This window comes from Salvia hispanica, chromosome 3, assembly GCF_029641045.1.
Source record: "Salvia hispanica isolate PSC_SH4W2 chromosome 3, Shi_PSC_v1, whole genome shotgun sequence".
Lineage (NCBI taxonomy): Eukaryota > Viridiplantae > Streptophyta > Magnoliopsida > Lamiales > Lamiaceae > Salvia > Salvia hispanica.
In genome coordinates, this window is record NC_142694.1 from 44,924,159 (window position 1) to 44,945,331 (window position 21,173).

Consider the following 21,173-nt stretch of genomic DNA (forward strand, 5'->3'; position numbering starts at 1 on the left):
CGACCTAAACGCCCCCGGGTTCGGGTGGGCACCCGAACCCGGATCGGGAGGGAGCAGCAGCTCTACTCCTACTCCTACTTCTGTTCCTACTCCTACTCCTCATGTTCGTGGCACACGCACCCCATACACTCCGAGTGAGATGATGGCGATGTTCAAAGCATACTTGGCAGTCTCCGAAGATCCGGACGTCGACACAAACCAAACCGGGGATACGTATTGGTGGCGCATCACTCGCCTCTACAATGAAACCCGGTCGGCGGGAACCATCTATCGCAATGATAGTATGGTTCGCAATTGCGTCTACAGATGCAACGAGGCAATCGGGAAGTTTCAGGAGATTTACCTCCAGGAAGAGCGGTCGGCGGGGAGCGGCACGAACGAGCTCTACATCATCACTGCCGCCTTGGCGGCATACTAACGGGAGGAGTTCAAACCGTTCAAGTACCTCGATTGTTGGCAGGAGGGGCGCCTACATCCGAAGTATAGGGGCGGCCTAGTAGCATCCTCCTCCAGCTCCTCCAGCAAACGGTCCAGGTCGGTTGCCCTATCCGACGGCGCCTCCGATGATGTGGCTACCCAGCTTGCCGGAGCTAACTTGGGTAGCCCCGACGCTGGCCAGAGCAGTTCCCGCCCGCAAGGAAGGAAGAAAGCGGCGGCCAACCGCCCCCGCCGTCGCGCCTCGACTCCATCCGCCCCCGCCCCCGCTCCCTTTGTGCCTCCTCCACCCCCTAACAACAGGTTGTGGGCCATCTTGAGTCAACTCTATATGAACGATACGTCTCAGATGACTCCGGATCAACTTGCAACACATGAGCAAATGATCTGGGGTCTCAAGAGGCAATTGGGGTTAGAGGAGTAGTCTTCCAGGTGTGTAATTTTTAATTTGTAGGATTTTAATTATGTATTTTTTTATTTTCTAGGATTTTAATTATGTATTTTTATTTTTTAGTATTTTAATTATGTAATTTTTATTTTTTTTATTTTAATTATGTAATTTTTATTTTTTAATGTATTTTTATAATGTTGAAATGTTTTTAATAATTGGAGTATTTAAATTGAATAATATAATGGTGGGACCCTTGAGCTTGTCCTTAGCTAAGAGCACGGATATGGGTGTTGTGCTCTTAGCTAAGGACAAGGAGTAAAAGTGGGTCCGGGCGACCGGGCCCACCTCCGTGCTCTTAGCTAAGAGCACGGATGGGGATGCTCTAATGATTCGTTCTTATTTTGTACTAGTAACAAACTAAAATTTTAGCTCTAATATAGCTTAATCATAATACAACAAGTGTAGTTATTTTTAAATTTAGTATAAAACGATGTTATTTCGCTACCTAAAATGTGATATTGTTTTGATTGACGCCCAATAGTGCCAGTGTTAAGGATAAACTCTTTTAACGGGTCCTTGCGGCGGTAATGCTCCGTGGGAAGGGAACTAACTGGCGGGCAATTTGGCTTGGCAAAGGGGGGATTGGTTCTATGCGCGGTTAGCTCGCGTCATACAGATTGAAAGTAGGGTTTGAGGAGCGTTATGCTAGAAATAATAAGTGTGAATACAAGTTAAACCATATCCTAGATTATATTAAAAAATACAACAAATCCCAAAAATATCTATAAAAAATTAATATGATAGTGATCGAGTATGAAATCTTGATTGCAAAATTATAACAAATCAATAATTTGATCATGTATAGAAATAATTTTAAATTAATATGTAAAATTAGAATTTAACAAAAGTTGTAAAAAACATAGACAGAGGAGAGGATAAAACGGTCCCAACCATAAAACATGGCGACAAATTCTGAAACACTCGCCAGCAGCATGTCCAATTCTTTCAATTAACATTTTCGGACTTAATTAATTGATTTGTTACAATTTGTATTATACTAAATGAATTTGATTATTAAGATCTTGATTTATGTAAAAGTTGAATTGAACATCACAAATATGAATTTGCGTTGATTTTGTATCCTAGCAGTGTAGAGCATTATTTATCTGTATTTAAGTTTGAATTCAATGTTTCCTAAATAGTCGACGAAAGTACGTTGTTAGGAGAGAATTAATTAGATGGGGCATATAGGTTTTGAAAATAATCACTACATTTAATCTTTTCCATTAGTTGACTTAGCTGGAAACACATTCTTGATAATTAAACTATCTATATACATTTATTTTCACTTTCTTTTTTCCTAAATTTTACGTATAAGAAATCATTTCATGACATTCCCAGTCCCCACAATTTTTAATTATGTGTCTATTTTGGTAATCTCTCTTCATATATAATATTTCAGTTTACGCATATGTCTGAGGACGATTTTTTCTTCATATTGGAATTAACTATGTGTCGTCTATTTCAGTATAAGAAGAAAAAAATAGTTTATGGTTGACCTTTGAGTAGAATAAATGTAATTTATTCCACCATGCATAATTCATCCAAATGCACATGCATCAATATTTGCGTATGCATAATAAATAAAACATGTCGGACATCTATAATATGACTGACATTGGATATAACATGACATGGAGTCTAGATGTATGTGAAAAGATGAGTATTAACAAAGGGAGTAGTACTAAATTATAGAGTCCAAAGTGAAATAGTTGCTGGATCGACATTTCAACTCTTAAGTTTGTTAAAATATAGTGATACTCCTTCACTTCCATAAAAATATAGATATTTAGAACGACAGAAGAATTAATGCACAATCAATAAAATAAGAGATAAAAAATGAAAAAGTAATTATAGACTCACCTTATTAGAGTGAAAAAAAATTACGAAAAATAGAAGTGAATATTTTTATGGGACATCGCAAAATGAAAAATGTTCTTATTTTTATGGAACATCCCAAAATAGAAAATGTTCTTATTTTTATGGAACAGATAGAGTACTACTAGTTGCTAGTCTCTCTCTTGGAACTATTGTTCCATCAAATGCTTATAATAACTTACAAACCGCACTTGTTGTTCGAAAGAACTCTTGTGGTTTATCCGTAGATTGTGTGCATTCACCGATTCCATCTACAAACCAAAACTCTTTTGAATACATCGATCTTGCTGCCTAGAAACTCAAAACACTTTTGAATTAACTGTAGAATGCATGCAGCATGTCAATGGTGTCACCTCTTGCAAATCTTAACACTATATTGTTTTCGATATTTTTTTTACATACGGTGTCTACGACAAACTTTCTTGGCGGTACTATATTTGTTGAAAAAAGTTTGTGTTATTGTAGATCATTCTAGATTTTTTTAAAAATCGTGTTGAAGATCGTTACACTTTTTCAGTGTTGTTGGAATTTTATTTTTTATAATTGTATTAAATTTTGAATGTTTTTGTATAAAGTATAAATCGACCAAATTGATATTCCATATACTATAGTTACCGAACTTGTGTGGCGTCCTCAACACTACGCACCAAGGTTTCATGATCTTGGTAAAAATTAATTTGGCCGGTTTGTATCAGGTCTACCGAACTTGGTCGTGCGATGTCATGGCAATTATCGGGCCTAAGAATGAAAGCTTCAATGAATGATTATTTATCGCACCCCTAAATCATAAATCTTGGATACCATACTGGTTACTCATATAAGATAAGAGTTTATTGGCATTCCCTAAAAAGACGCATTTCTCTAACAACGAGACTTAGATCAGAGATTCAAAAGAGTAGAGTTCTTGAAGAATTTAGAGAGGATATGAGCCTAACTGAACTTTGAGTAAAGCTTATTGGGCCACGATATAACTTGGTGTTAGAAGCCCAAAATAAATACACAACACAATAGCCTAACATAAATATTTCCCAAATCATTTTAGGAAATGAAAATATCAAATTGTATTGCGGAATAATATCACATAGGTTACAAACATGCTTGAAGTAAGTTTGGCCGTAAAATTAAACCATATTTTTAAGAAATATGATAATAATTGTTTAAAAAAATTAAATAACCGAACCAAAAATAATCCCATTCTGTCATATTCAAATGTTACAGTTACTTAGACACATTAACTAATTTGAATTATGAAGACCAAATTGTTCCCAAAAAAAGGGATTTAATTAAGCAATTGAATAAATTGAAAACTCACTCCCTAAACATAAGGAGGGCGCAAGGGAATGGTGTGCGATAAACTGTGGGCACAAGTTCGTATTATATATGGGTTTATCTTTATTCTAATTAATTAATATGCATATTCCAACCTTACATTATTCATATAGAACAACTTTTCGACATAAAATGACAAGAAATATTACATTATTATTTTTTTATGAATGCATCATGGACTATTTGACTAATCGCGGAATTCAAAAGGTATATAGATCGACTTAATAAATTAAGTTCACAATTATAAAAAACTGTAGTAGATATATAAATAAACTATGGGATCCAGCTCTTAATCCTTAATTTATTCTCGAAGCATATAAAATTCAGAAGGAAAAAATACAGATTAACTTACTTCATGTATTCAAGCAATCATGAAGGGTAAGGAATGCTTACATCTTGAAGCTGCTAAAATAATTGCTAATTCAAATGAAATCAACTTATTCTGTACTATAATCAACAATTCAACATTAAACTGTAATTTAGGGGATTAATCAAGCTGTTGACAATCACTTGAAAATCGAAATATTTGTATTTCTTTAGCTACTTGCGCCACTTGTAAAATGGATTGATTATTAGTATAATATGTTTATTTAATTCCTTGACTTCAAGCTAAGGTGATATTTTAAGTCTATTGACTAAGATGAGCTATATTATACTATTTTCGTCCCTCCGTGTATGGTAGATGCATTTCTTTTGAACACGAGATTTAGAAAATCAATAAGTTAGTTAAAGGAAAGGAGAATAAAATAGAGAAATGAAGAGAAAATAAAGTAAGAGAAATGAGATGTATTACTTTTTTCAAATGGAAAATGCATCAATAAAGAATACGACTCAGCTACCGAGGGACGAAAGGGATACTACTTTCTACTAGAATTTAAATATTTCACTTATACATACATACCTTTAAATTAATATTATGAAAAATATATTAAAACCACAATAAATTTGAATTTCGATGTCAGTATATTACGCAAATCTTAGCTCCAAATCAATCTATCATACAAGACTACAAATGTCTAATTTACCTATATAAAACGGAAATTTAATCTTAATTGAAATGATTAAATAACACAAGAACCTTGCATGTAATGGAAACCTGTTAATCCAAATTTAAACACGAGAAATATAAAAAATGTACTCAAATTTTATAATTATAAATAAACACCCTTTGAACTGGGAATGAGACATTCATAGTTGGATCCTTCTCATTTATTCGTACAATTTATGGTATATATAGTCCAAAATTGTACTAAAATAAACAACTTCTTTGACTTATACAACAGCATTATATATTAATTAGTGTTAATCACGCCAACTGGCTTTGATTAATCACCTCTTAACTCCTCAGTTCAGTGCTTTCTATAGTACTAAAAGAAGAAAAAAATTAATAAATTAATAGCTTTCCACGTCAGCAGCAACTGAAGGTCGTTAACTATGTTTTCGTATGTACGTATAAGGTACATGCACGCGTACGTTAGTTCACGGAGCACGTGTCTACAGTTGCATAGATTCTGTTTATTTATTTCCATTTTTATTTATTTAATCCATAATTAATTTCCAAATTAATTGATTAACGTGCTAAGCTAATTAAGTGAGAGTGCTACGCGGAACTCCGATTACAACAGCCGCATCTTATCTGTAAAGTCGAAGAATGACTTGGAGTGAAAGCGACACTTACTATTCTAGAGAGAGAATTATTATTTTAATTAGGGTTTTCCTATATTTTGGAAAGGGAATAATCCGAAGTAGAAATGGGATTAGTATATATTTGAAGAGTCAAGATCTTTTGGTGATTATTTTTTAATCAATTAATTAATAGTGGGGACAAGTTAGTTGCTACTACGTAGGTAACGTAGTGATTAGAAGTCTTATCCCATTAAACTAAAAACAACTCTTGCAGCTAATCTATGGACAATCATCTAAAATAAACTCAATTACAAAGAATATAAAATTCAACACTTGTGCATAGGATTTTGATTAACAGAAAGTGGTTTTGGAGTGGCTTACACCCCACAGCTTGCAACAATTAGTGTTTATAATTAAAATAAATTAAATGAGGAAACTGATTGTGAGGTGGGGTGGGGAGGTAACCATTCCTTTTTGTCTTTGTTTGATTAAATTCAGATGTCCAACTAATCATCAAGGAAAATGATCCCTTACTATTTAATGATGGGTTAATTTTGCACAATTATCGATCCAATTCATGATAATAATTTTCTCCTTTTTTGTCCATCCTTTCATGTCTCCTTTCAATCTTAGATTGGAATTTTGGATTATTAGTGAGAATTTCACGTGTACAATATTTTTATGCCCATACTCATCACCACAAATATCTTTCTTTTAAATATAGATATAATTTTATTATTAAAAATTAAAAGGAGTAATCAAAAGGGGGTTCAATTCTTGCTGGTTTTGTAGAGGACCTGGTTTTGGGTCGCACATGGTATTATCTATTATATGATGTTGTATTCTTTTTAATAATATGCTTTAATGTAGATCGACAAATAATCTATATATTACCACTTTCTGTTTGTATGTCTCAACTGAATATATCTAAGCAGTCATAGTTTGACTTCGACATGGTATTATTTTTAAGTTTTTTTTAATTAATTTAGTGCATTTGGTCTATCAGTGCATTGATTTCCATTTCGTACACATGCATGTTTTGACTATATTCGAAAGACAAAATGGTTAAAAAAACAAAAGATACTAAAAATAAAAACGCATACACCAAATGATTTTTCATCTGAATGAATTATAAGGTCCAAATTGGGTGTATGTAAAAAATGATAAAGAATAATGTAGTGAGATTATGTACATCAATTAAAAAACAAAATAATTTTTTTTCATCGAAAGTAGAGAGTAGAGAGATTTAGTGGGACATTTACTTTTCTATGTTTGAATTTAAAATTGATAAACATATTAATTTGGGTTCGTGCTTAACTTTTTGGACTTTTCTTGATCACCAATTCCCAATCAACATCTACTTGAAAAAGGATTTATTAGTTGGTATTTGGGTTCCAAAAATCTGGCGAAAATAAGTGTGTAATCTTCATAGATCAGCTCAATATATTTTTAACCTTTTCAAGATCACATTAAGAGACGTGCTTATCATCTAATGGCCATCGCAGATTATAGAATAAACTGCCAACATATATTTATATATTAATACTTTGTACAATTCCCTCAGATATGCAAGTCTATTTCATGGTGATAGCTCCCTCTCTCGACAAGTAATAGCTGTAATCAAGTGTACATATGGGATAAAGCATAATTATTTAATTATTTATTCTGTATAGATGATTTTGTATGGTATTGTTGGAATAATTGAGTAAACAATTACATAAAGTTCTTTATGATGATTAACTGAGAACAACGGAGAAGGAGCATAAACTGTAGAACGGAAGCGTACCTTGATCCATGACGAATTGAACGATGGAATTGCTTTGCAGCAGCTATAGATCTTCCAAACGATCAAAGACATTCTTCGCAATAGTCTGCCGAGAGAATACAGAGATATCGAATGTTATTCTGACTTTCGGGGACCATAACCCTAGCTTATATTTATACTCCCTCCGTCCCAAGATAAGTGACTTGTATTCCTTTTTGGGGTGTCCCACTATAAGTGACCTATTTCCATTTTTAGCAAAAAGTCATCTCTCTTACTTTATTCTCTATTCTCTCCTCTACTTTTCCCTCTCTCATACTTTACTCTCTCCACTTTAACTTATTTAAATACCATTCCTTAAATCTCGTGCCAAAAGAAGTAGGTCACTTATCTTGGGACGGCGGGAGTATTAAATATAAACCCCTTTATTTTCTAATCGGTCCCTCATCAAATAGAAAATCTCATATGGTATCTACACTTATTTCCATAACAAATAAATACACTTTTAGCCCAAACTTTAATCTTTAATAGATTATTTCAATTGGACAACTGAAAGATAGCCATGCACATTAAATTAGTCATGTGGAAGTCCAAATTTCTAACGGGTATGTCTAAATATTTTGCTAGCAGATGGAGTGGTTTCATTTGTTGATTTAATGAAATTATATTTGTTCTGGTTATTGTTTATAGTAAAGTATATGAATTTGTTACAAGTTTACAATAATTTAGTAGGTCAAGTGCAATATTTTTTACCGCCCATTACATGGAGTAGTATATATGTATATATAACCAAATTATTTATTTGGCAATTATACTTTTTTTTAGGATAACGTAATACTCAACAAAAAGCTAAAATTCTACTATTGTTTAATTTGAACTACTTTTTAGATTATACTTTTCAATTAAAACTTCAAGAATTTACTTTCGCCAAATTTGAACGATGTAGTAACTTTTAATCGGAATCAACATATTATAATGTGCCAAATTTGACGATGTAACTTTTAATTGGGAATCAACATACTATAATGTTGTAACCTAGAATTGTTTGTTTGTCAATTTGCGGAGAGAAATTTGTAAGTAATGCGTTTGAAAGAAAAAGAAACAGAAACAATCATTCTATATAAAAATAATTTCAAGTTCTTCAGTGATTATTAGTTAGATATAGGATTTTCTTAATGTTCGTAAATATAGTTCTTTTATGGAGTACCTTTAAGAATCAAATAAGTAAATCCGAATTTGTAAAGATAATAAGAAAAGTTGTGATCGAACGAAATAGCCATCACAGAATAAACTAATAACACCAAGTCTCTGGACAACCTATCTTTAGTATTGGTCTTCCTATATACGAGAATAAACCATAATTAAAGTGATGTAAGTGGTGAGGACATTATTTTAGAAAATTCAGTCAGGGCATTACCCTTTAATCCATTGAGTCAAACTTCAAAGAATGAACCTTCTTTAAACATCCTAATTTGGTTCATATTTTTAAGAAATTGGTACTTTATATTCATGCCACCATATGGACCACGAATTTATATGTTCACATCTTCTTATTAAACTTATAGAAGTATTAAACTTATAGAAGTGGGAATGTGATTAAATGAAAACCATATATATAATGAAAATTTAAAATTATGATTTGAACCATTAAAAAATGTCAACAGATGCCAAAATAGTAGCAACAGAAAATGTCAACACAGTGTCAATAATTGATTCTGTGTTGATATTGTGTTGAAATTTTCTATTGCTACTATTTTGTCATCTGTTGATATTTTTTAACGATCCAAATCATAGTTTTGAGTCTGTATAGATATATGGTTTTCATTGTATCGCTACCCGATAGAAGTGTGTGTCTATATAAGTGAGAAAGCACAAGATCGAATCTTTAGGCAAGCTAAATGAGATATCCAATATATACAGCAAAAAAATACCACAAACTACTTGAGAACCTACACCCGAACTAAATGTGATAACAGTTTCTTGCTACTCCCTCCGTTCCACAAAAGATGTCACACTTTCCTTTTTAGTTTGTCCCATAAAAGATGTCACATTTCCCTTTTTGGAAAAAGTTCTCTCTCACATGAATATAAAAATTATATTTTCTCTCTTCAGTTAACACACAAAACAAAACCTCCTAAAATCTCATGCCGTCTGACAAGTGTGATATCTTTTATGGGACGGAGGGAGTACTTTTTACTAAAAAAACACAAAACATCTGCAATTTCTAGAAGTATGAATCTAATTATTGAGTTTGCCTTATAGGACAAACCAAACCAAACCAAAAGAGTTGTCCACGAGTTGGGATAATTTATCTCCATGTCTGTATTCAATTACAAGATTAGTTGTCATCTTTTCACATGATACGATTAACCAGCAAATAGAAACTAGAATTTAAACATTCAAACTCTCATATCACTTTCGCTCTCACTCAAGGAAGTGTGATCCATGGCTAGGTTGAGACTCTCCAAAAATTCCTCCTCCGGGTAAATTTCCAAATCCATCTACCATCATCCCAAGAGCTCATTTCCCCAATAAAATCACCATGTTGTGTCAAAATCAAGAATAATCTTGAGAAAGTGTTCTTGAGGTTGTCATCTACAGTCCAATATCAAAGCCAAGATCTAATATTTGCTCCATTACCAACTTTCATTCTTTTTTCTTTTGTTTTTTTGACAATTCTTGCACTTGTTGCTTTTAGATGAACGATATTTTTCCCTTAAGCTTGTGTAAATCATCAATGTATCAAGTAGTGTATAGAGTTCACCACTGTCTTCCACAAAGATTGTTAATTATGAGCAAATTAAATAGTAAAGCTACATTCCTAATGATAGTCTACGTCTACCATTTGATTTTCAATTTGTATATTGAATAGTACTATACTTATATATAACTATATAAGCATATATGAACAGGCCCCCACTTTTTGTATTTAAGACCCAAAAAGGATGATCTTAACTAAACACACGAAACCAAAATTAAATGTTCCAACCACTTCCATGAAAATCCAATCCCATTTGCAATTTCCAACTTAAATCTGAGTATTACAAAGTACAGATGTTACATTTGAAAAAGTACGACCATAAATAGAAGTGTTGAGAGCGTGTGTAATTCAATAATGGGTGGCAATGGCATTCAACCGTGGCTATTTAATTTGTGCATGGTTTCTTGTTGCGGGAGGGCGACTCACCTCTTCTTCAAATCTATGGCCCTACACTTCTTTAATTAGAAATCTATTTTGATATTTCATCCAAAAACATTACTCTATTTATTTTCTTAGATTTTTTTTATTTCATGGCTAGGAATTATTTTCTTCAATTATTGGAGTTGATGCTTGACGTACGTATGTATGCTGGTCTATTTTTCTTGTCGCTCCCAAGTCAAGTCATTTTCATTTATTTGCAACGTTGATTTTACAATAAGCTAAAGTGATATTTGAAAAAAAAAACACACGAGAAAGTGGAACATTTTCAATGAGTGAAGAGTCACTTGAATTTTTGTGTATTCAAATTTATTGTGGTATTTTAAATTTAATTTAATACTACTAATTAAAATTGTGTTGTAAGTGAATTTTTGTGTATTGAAATTTATTGTGTTATTTTAAATTTAATTTAATACTACTAATTAAAATTGTGTTGTAACTTGTAAGTATTTGAAGTTTTGTTTTTTCTTTTAAAGATAAGAAATTAGAACAAAAATTAAATATAAGTATTAGTGCAAACTGATGAATGAAGTACCAAATCAAATAAATGAAAAAACAGCTTACGTAAAAAAAATTTACTTCTACAAATATTTTAGGTTGTTTTATATTACTTTTATTTTATTATTTTGAAAAGACAACGCCACTCTAGTGATAGTGGATTTTTTTTGTATAAATCATGTATCAATTAAAAAAAATAGTATGATGATTTTAGTTTTAGTTGTTAATTATATTGATTTTAAATTGATACTAATTTATACTCCTACGTACTTATCCTATTCCGATTGTGAGCATGTTAGATATACGTAATTGTTTCAGTTACAAAAGCAAAACAAAACACAACTAAAACGATAAAGAGAAGAGAACAATTGACACTTGGTACACATGTAACATGTTTATTTACTAACCGTCGGAACTACCATTTCGGCATGAAAAAATCAAAGACTCCGTTCATGGATTTGATCCTATCAATTCCAAATTTAATATTTAGTAACACAAATATTTGGAACTGAATTACAATTCCAACCCTGCCAATTCCACGATTGAATTCCATATCAAAAGTAGATTATTAAAATTTCAAATAATTATAAAATTGGGCACATTCACACAAAAAAAACACAAATACACACTACACACTTCATATCAATTACAGACTTACAATATACGTATCATTTTTATTGATTAAAAATTTTACAATTGAATTGTAATTCAATTTCTTCAAATTTAGTAGAATTCTAATTTCAATTCCAATTTTATGGACCTAATAAACCCAAATAAATTTTTAGTAAGCAAAGATATATATCTCTTATTCTTGTATTTCAAAGTGTATATGTGGTGATAGAGAGAGATGAGTGCAGTTGGTTGATTCTTATCTGGGAAGGATGTGAAGTAGACAAGTGTAGGGGAAGGCATTTGGCAAGAAACCATATCTCTGACATGCATTGGCTGAGTTAATGTATGAATGGTGCTTTGGAACTCAAAGCATGATTACAACTTCTGGATTTAAGGAGTTAGTTAGTTGAGATCACGTGACCTAAAATGAAATGTTGGGAATTTGTAAGTGGAGAATGTTTCTACACGTATACGAGGATGCCATGTCTCTAAACTGCGTTTAAGCAGACGAGTCCACATTCATGCCAAGGGACACGTGTGCGCCTCACATTCATTTCATCATAAAACATGTACTACTAGTATTTTCCAAATTTGAATTTAAAGATTTTTTCTTAGATTTATTTAGTTTGATGGTATAGGAGGAGCTTGTATGCAAAAAATTATACTCCAATTTAACAGTTTTTCGATGTGTGTTCAATATTTGGATAAGTGGTTCTATATTCTGTGATGGCTACAAATCTACTATTGTCATTGAATCAGTCGATGGACACTCATAATGATATTTATAGAAACATCACTTATACATGGTGAACAATATATCCTTCCTTCTTGTTATGTGTTAGGTTTTCTTATATCTATCCGACATTTTTTGGGGTGATTAAGCATATCTTATCTAGTATGATAGCCGAAAAATTATTTGTGGATATCACCGTCAATGTTATTGTATATTTATAAACAAAATGATGTTGTTAGATTAAACAACATGATCAATAGAATAGATTACGTGCATCAGTGCATGCATCGATCATGATCATAGATAATTGTTAACAAATTTAAATTTTACATTTTTTCTCCTAATTTAACCGGTCTTTATTTTATTTTTCCAATAATTTACTACTTGCATTAATCGGCCATGCGACTATAGTGTTAAAATCAGTTCTTACAAGTTACAACATCAAAATTACGATATATTTATCAGACAAATAAATAATTTATCAATTTTATTTAGATATACTTGAAGATAGAAAATTAGTACCGACTTTATGTAACGAAGCCGGCACAGATATTTATTGCGTTGCTGCTCTGAATACCACTGTTTTTGTTAGCAGTATCACATTTTTTTGCAGCATTATATCTTACTTATTACTGGACCAACAAATATATAAAAAATATTACTATTATCCTACTATTGCCATTTCAATTATTCAAGAATAATATAGTATTTTGTATCTACCCATCCAATGCATCACAACAATTTGACCAAGAAACAAGGAAGCCTCCACCCTTCATTTTCTAGATATTTGAGTATTTAATATACTTGGAATTCGATAATAAAATTGTGCCACGTTTACTTATGCGATTCCGATTTGATATTTCTACGATTTAATATTTTAAATTTTTCAACACGTCACAACCATAATAATATCAGCCATCGTTAAATTCAATGGAACCATAAATTATCTACTATCTAATTTTAAACGATGCTAATTTATTGTTATAGAGATTGATATTTTTAGAACTCTTCATAATTTAAAAAAAAATAAAAAATTGAAGAATATTGAATTTCATGGAAATTCCAAAGCGGTTAGGTCATGTGATTCACATTTAAATTACAGCAAGCTTAATTTAGAAAATTTTAATTGGTCGAAAAGTTTTGGGTTTCAAAGCAATGATAAATTGATGCAATGCCAGTCTTTTTGGTATGAGTACGTGGAAATGAAATTTTGGTACACAAAAAGTAGGTACATATGTAAAAAACAGAAATGTTTGTTTGGTTCAAATTCTTGTGCACATTTAATTTCTAACTGAAACCATTATTTTTGGAGAAATAAAATAATTATCATGAGTATAAGTTTATGGCGTGTTGGTTGAATGGTTGGATGTCTAATCTCTAAAGTTGGCATATATTTTGCATTTCAATTTGTTCGAACGAAAAATATTATTTTCAAGTTTCAATATTTGAAATTAATTAATTAATTAAATTATGCCACAGATTGTCAAAACTCAAAAGTCGCTTAACTTACAGTATATGAATTCAATGGGACTCTCTTTATTCTCGAAAACATTATTTTGTCAAACAATTTAGAAGTGTCACCAAAATTCATAATATCATCAACTTTCAATTTACGTAAATTTAAATTTATGTCTCATTTTCCCATCAGAAAATTAACGTGACGTGCCTCATCAGTGCTGCATGGCAAATTATTGCACTATATTGATATTTTTTTTTTATCAATTATAGTCAATTTTTTTAACTCATTTAATTTTATAAGCTATATCTTTTTTAGTTGAACTCAAATGCTGAATTTACTATTTAGAAAACGTCAAAGATATTGTGACTGAAAAATAAACCAACACACCTAGGCAAAAATCATTTGACCTTTGAAAACGTATAATTTCCAGTCAAATCTCAATTATTTATGGCCTTCCTGTTTTAGCTGATTTTCATGACTTTGAAAATAAATTATCACAACAAAATATTTAATTGTTGACATTGCTTAAATTGCAGTCATCACGTCGCTGTTTCAGTCAAATTTCAAAGTTTCACTATTTTCTTCACACTAATACAATAATTATTTATAAATAAATCATACATGGTTGAAAATGTTTAATCTTTCACGTTCTTTTCATCTCATTCACTCAAACTAACTCATTTCTGACACTTTGTAGTTGTTAACTCATATCTAACGTGTGTCTACCAACATATCTTTGCGCAAAATTACCACCATTATTTTTGGTAAAAATTCATCGAAGTATATTTTCATCTACTTTATTTTATTAGCAAAAAAGGGTTTGGGCCAGCATGCGGGGTTCACAGTAAAAAGTTAAACCGCAAAAACCTAAAATCGAAAATTACAACAGAAACTCAAGCAAAGGCCATACTACAGGCTGGGAGCCAGGGGCACGAACCTGCTAATCTTCACTTTAGTATCTGATATTTTTCACTTGATCAATCAACAACTCCGTTGTGGGTGGAGGGTTTAGACACCCAATTCTATTCCACAACGTAACGTAAGTTGCTAAAAAAAGTCTTCTCTTTTTAGTCTTGTTTGACTCAAACCTTTGAAAAATTATTTTATTTCGTATGTTCCAAATCGATCAAAATATGGTACTAGTATCAAATGTAAAAATTTGCACCATCTTATTAAACTTTTGAAGAGGGGTATGAAATGATGGGGATTGAAATCTAGTTCTCTTTATCAACATAAATTATTCGCATTGTTTAAATGATCTGACAAAAAATTTCAACTATCTATTTCAATATTTATTGTGAACCTTCTAGTTCTACATATTAGAAGCAAACATTATATTTGTACTGTTTGCCATTTTTTTTTGGGCTAGTTGCTTTTAAATTCACAAAATTTTATATAATTTTGATTTATTTTGTGTCATTCAAAATTTGATGATAAATCATAATATTTCAAAGAAATTATAGTATTTTTTAAATACGTGTACTATTAAAGGGCTTCGAAATACCTTTTATATAAAAATGAGAAAGTCGGCGAAATTATGTTGGATGTTTGCCATATTTTGTGTGTTTAACTTAAGAACAAAACTTGGGTGTGCCCGATTTTCATATTTATGATATTAATTAAAGGAATTAAGCATTAAATAAAAAGAAAAATTATCATTTAAATCGTAACTTTTGGTTAACTTCTGATTAATCATATAATTTATAAAAATAACTAAATAAATCACGACTATATATCATACTACATTTCTCAATTATCCCATGCAATTAAAATTTTGATGAAATTTATTGTGAATTTGTACTTTTCGTCATTATATCTTTACCGTATACATAATAATCATCTAAAATTGACCATCATGATGTAGAAGAATGCTAAATTTATCTATAAGTTAACCAAAAATTATGATTTAAATGACCAATTTTATCAAAATTTAATTGTATGGGGCAATTGAGAAACGTGCAAAAATTATAATTTAGTTTTATAAGTTATGGGATTGACCAGAAATCTACTAAAAATCATGATTTAAATAACAATTTTTTCTAAATAAAATTTTATATTACTATATTAAAAATTACTAACGCTTTCAGTATGGCGTACACATAATGTACCACTTTTAAGTAAGTGTCAGATAGATGTTTATGCACAAACCATATAAGAAGTGTCATGAGAAATGAAAATAAGAAAAGTGGAATATATATAGAATGGATAGTGTATGATAAAATTAAGAAGAAGGTAATTAAAATAAGATAGGATAGTATTAGTAATAGGAGAAGATGAGACAAGAAACATATAAAATAAAATTGGAATATAAAAAAGGGAATAAAAATAAAAATGAAGTGGTGGTACGGAAATGGTAAAAATGCATCAATCTCAAAACCCCCAAAAAGGGTTGTTTCCTCGCAACTGTTGTAAGAGCATTCCCAATGGAGGTGGCGAATTCTCGGCGATAAATCGCCGGTTATCGCCGAATTATCGCCGGCCATTGTGGCGAAGTCGGCGATAATTCGGCGATAATGTTGCCGTTGCTTCGCCGAGTGGCGTTCTAACGCCGGATTATCGCCGAGCGATCGCCGGCCACTGTGGCGACGCTCGGCGATAATCGGCGATAATTAAAATTTTTTTTTTTTTTTTTTGAACCCAACGGCTATTTTACATTCCACCCCTATAAATATTTCCTCCACTTCCTCCATTCATCACCCACAATCTTCATTCTCTCCATTTTCAATCTCTTCTCCCAATCTTCAATTTTCATCAAAATTATGAGCTTTTGGAAGAAAAGTTCCCGATCGGGTAAGGATAAGGGTAAGGGGAAAGAGTCGAGTTCACAAATTCCCAACACGGATGAAGCAAACGAGCAGTGGATGCAGTCGTTGTTGGCGATGGGTTCTCCTCCCGGCCAACTTCCATACGGGGGTCCGTCTCCTTTGCAGACTCCTCCGGCGCGGAGACTTTCTCCGTACTTCAACTCTGCCGGCAGAATGCCCTTTCCAGCCGACGATGTGTATCGGCCCCAGTTCGACACCCCCGGATCAACCCCAGGCGACCAAGAATCTCAGGCCGCGACACTGAGCGCGGAGGACTTCGAGGTGGAAGAAACGCCCACCGAGCCGCCTTCTAGGAGCGGGAGGGGGAAGGCGCCGGCGTCGTCGGCTGCGACTGATACGGGTTCCGATGAGAGGCCGAAGCGGGTAAGGACTACTTACACTCTGCAAGAGTCCGAGCTGATAGCCGACTGCTGGGCGGACACGTCACAGGACGCGGAGCGCAGCAACTACCAGACTGAGATCATATTCTGGGAGCGGATTGCCGCGAAGTACAGGAGCCACAAGACTGCCTCAATGAAGGACCATGGCAGCGAGGCGATCCGTCGGCATTGGGAGCGCCTCATGAGGGACTGCGGGCACTTCAACGGTATTTATTCTAACTTGATGACTCACATGACGAGTGGCCAGAACGAGCACATGGTCCGAGATGAGGCCATCCGGATGTATAGTAGCCAGTACTTGTCGACGAAGGGCTTCAAGTATTGGAACATCTACGATAAGCTGAAGGATCTCCCCAAATTCCGGACGGGAATGCACGACGCGCTGCACGGGAAATCGGTGCGCTCGCGACTTAGCGTTTCGGAGAGCGAGGGGAGCGCGGCCCACATCGACTTGAGTGGGGATGGTCCGCACGAGCGCCCGGAGGGAGTGAAGAAGGCGAAGGGGAGGCGGAAGGGGAAGGGCGCAACGTCGGAAGTCGCGTCGGAATCCGTCATCGACTTAGAAAAAGCCACTTATTCGAGCAATGTCGCCAATCTGACCCAGATGTACACGCTGTACTTCACCGGCGGCGGGACCCCTGAAGAAAAGGCGGCCCTCTGGAAATGCATCCAACACCTGCAGAGTACGCTGGGGCTCGATCCCGACGCCCCTCCGGCCCCTCCGTCTTAGATTTTTTTTTTTTAAATCTTTGTTTATTTGCGTTTTTTATTTGTAGTTTTTTTTTTCTCGTTGTATTATATTTTCCAATGATTAATACAACGATGAATTGTTCATTATTAGTCTATTTATTAAATACATTTGTAGGGAAAATTAAATAATATAAAAAATAATGATGTAAAAATGAAATGTTGAGTTAGGGAGAAATAAGGGAGAAATAAGGGAGAAACCAATGTAGCACTTGGCTAAAAACTGGGGATAAATTTTGGTGCTGATGTGGCGCTGATGTGGCAGGAGTTAGGGAGAAATAAGGGAGTTTTTAGGGAACTCCATTGGGAGTGCTCTAATCATAAATACACTTACATGGTCAACCACACGCCCCTTTTTTATTTTCTCTCTCCTATCATACACACACACAAAAACACTTTCTCTCTCCTCTTCTCCCCTCAACTGCATGAGCTGGAGGGAGATTCCGTGTTGTGGGATTGTAGCTGTAATTGAAAGCCCCTTTTCCCACCCTCTATATATACTTACATCCCCACAACTCCTCCTCCTCATCTCAACAATCATTTCAACAAACAATTAAACAACACTCCCTATACAAAACACACATGGATTCCATCACTCTATATTTGTCCCTCTTTGCCACCGCAGCCATCTCCCTCTTCCTCTTCAAATTCGTCTTCTCCGCCGGCCACTCCAAGCTCCCCCTCCCCCCGGGCACCCTCGGCTGGCCCTACATCGGCGAAACCTTCCAGCTCTACTCCCAGAATCCCAACACCTTCTTCGCCTCCAAACTCAAGAAGTAAGCTCACTCGTCTTCACCCAGCCATCTATCAAAACAGAGCATTTGTACTAACAAACACAACTTCTCTTGATTTGATCACAGGTATGGCTCCATATTCAAGAGCCACATACTCGGGTGCCCCTGCGTGATGATCGCTAGCCCGGAGGCCGCGAAGCAGGTGCTCGTCACGAATGCGCATCTCTTCAAGCCCACATTCCCGGCTAGCAAAGAGAGGATGTTGGGGAAGCAAGCCATATTCTTCCACCAGGGCGACTACCACGCCAAGCTAAGGAAGCTGGTCCTCCGCGCCTTCATGCCCGAGGCCATCAAGAGCATCGTCTCCGAGGTCGACTCCATCGCCGTCGACACCCTTCAATCGTGGGATGGGAAGCTCATCACCACTTTCCAAGAAATGAAAACAGTAAGTAGTAGTGAAAACAGAGTACTCTGTTTTGGATACAGAGCCCCCTGTTTCTAACAATTTTTTGGGGTGTTTTGCAGTATGCATTCAATGTGGCATTGCTGTCAATTCTTGGAAAGGATGAAGCCCAGTACAGGGAGGATCTCAAGAGGTGTTATTACGTCCTCGAAAAGGGGTACAATTCCATGCCGATCAACTTGCCCGGGACGCTCTTCCACAAGGCCATGAAGGCAAGAAAGGAGCTATCAAGAATCTTGGCCAAGATTCTGGCAGTTAGGAGGGAGACAAAGCAGCACCACAGTGATCTCTTGGGATCATTCATGGAGGAATCCGAGGGCCTCACCGACGAGCAGATAGCCGACAACATAATCGGGGTAGTCTTCGCGGCTCGTGACACAACAGCTAGCATCATGACATGGATCCTCAAGTATCTTGCAGAAAATCCAAGTGTGCTGCAAGCAGTCACTGTAAGAATCTGCAAAAATCCCTAACAAAAAATGGTCCAAACCTCAACTTGTTGTCTGAGAAAACTGACAAAGTGGTATCTTGTTTATTACAGGAAGAGCAAGAGGCAATAATTAAGGCTAAAGAGGAAAGTGGAGAGGAGAAGCTACTGAATTGGGCTGACACAAAGAGGATGCCAATGACAAAAAGGGTCATTCAAGAAACACTCAGAGTTGCCTCAATTTTATCCTTCACTTTTAGAGAAGCTGTGGAAGATGTTGAATTTAATGGTGAGTTAGTTAGTTAGTTAGTTCAAATGAACAAATTTCATTTACTAGTAAAGTTTACTGACAGTGAAATTAATTTTTAACAGGATATTTGATACCAAAAGGGTGGAAAGTGCTGCCACTATTCAGAAACATTCACCATAATCCAGAAAATTTCCCTGAGCCAGAGAAGTTTGATCCTTCAAGATTTGAGGTAGACATTTTGGCCCCACTAGTTTTTTTTTCCATTCATGTAAATAGATATTATTTATTTCAAACTTTCAATCATAGAAATAATGCAAATTTCTATTTCACTAAAAGAGAGATTTATCTTAATGTGTAGGTTGCACCCAAGCCCAATACATTCATGCCATTTGGCAATGGGGTCCACTCATGCCCAGGGAATGAGCTAGCCAAGCTGGAAATTTTGGTTTTATTACATCATCTCACAACAAAGTACAGGTGTGTGAAATACTAAAATTAACATCATTTCTTACAATGAATTTTTTCATCTGTGGTGAAAAAAAATCTCCTAAAATAGAAATAGTAGTATGGCAGTAAGTTGATAAGATTGTTGAACATTTTGCAGGTATTCTATGATGGCCCCACAGAATGGAATCCAGTATGGACCCTTCCCTCTTCCCCAGAATGGTCTGCCCATCAAAATCTCCCTCAAGAAATGATCAATTTATTCAGACAACATCAGACTGAAACATGAGCTCAACAAACACTAGTACTTGTGTTTGTGTTGTGTCCAAATGCAAAATCATGCTTGGTTTCCTGCAAAGTGGGAAGCCAAGATACACACACTTTTGAATCAAGAATTGTGTAGAATTGGAAACAGCCCATGAATCAGAAGAAGATTTCTGGTGCATGGTGACAGCAACAGAAAGAAGAAGCCAATTGTACATAAAGAGTTTCAACAAGCTGGGAAAGGATTAATAGCCATTTTTCATTTTTTTTTTTCTAATTACATGTGATAAGTAACTTATTTAGCTAGAAAAATTCTTTGTATTTTAGCCATTTTGATTTTTTTTTTCCACTTTCTTTCTTATGTAAAAAGTCCGCAAGGCAATCAATGAAGATCTCTAGTCTCAGTTTTGTCCAAATTCTTGTTACACATTAATAATATTGCATTACTTAGTTGAAAATCAAACTAAACCTTTGTCCACACATTTACACTCCAAAAAGCCCATGATGTTAACAAGAAAGTTTTACTTTGTGAGATTACAAATGTTTGGTTATCTTTTGATTAGATCTTCAAAGATTGAATTTTTGAAGACTTTTTCCTTGGGTCATAATTGACAGCACAACTAGGGCCACTCCAAATTCAACTCATGACCAAGTACT

At 34.3% G+C, this 21,173-nt stretch overlaps 1 protein-coding gene across 1 annotated transcript; it reads left to right on the forward strand.

The window, feature by feature from the left end:
* Positions 1-18,337: 18,337 nt before the first annotated feature.
* On the forward strand, positions 18,338-20,932 carry LOC125216868 (abscisic acid 8'-hydroxylase CYP707A2-like). Its single transcript, XM_048118646.2, has 7 exons — positions 18,338-18,710; positions 18,795-19,113; positions 19,194-19,580; positions 19,673-19,847; positions 19,931-20,037; positions 20,167-20,285; positions 20,413-20,932. Exons 1-7 carry the CDS (start codon positions 18,517-18,519, stop codon positions 20,504-20,506), a joined length of 1,395 nt encoding a protein of 464 aa, XP_047974603.1. The 5' UTR covers positions 18,338-18,516; the 3' UTR covers positions 20,507-20,932.
* Positions 20,933-21,173: the final 241 nt, after the last annotated feature.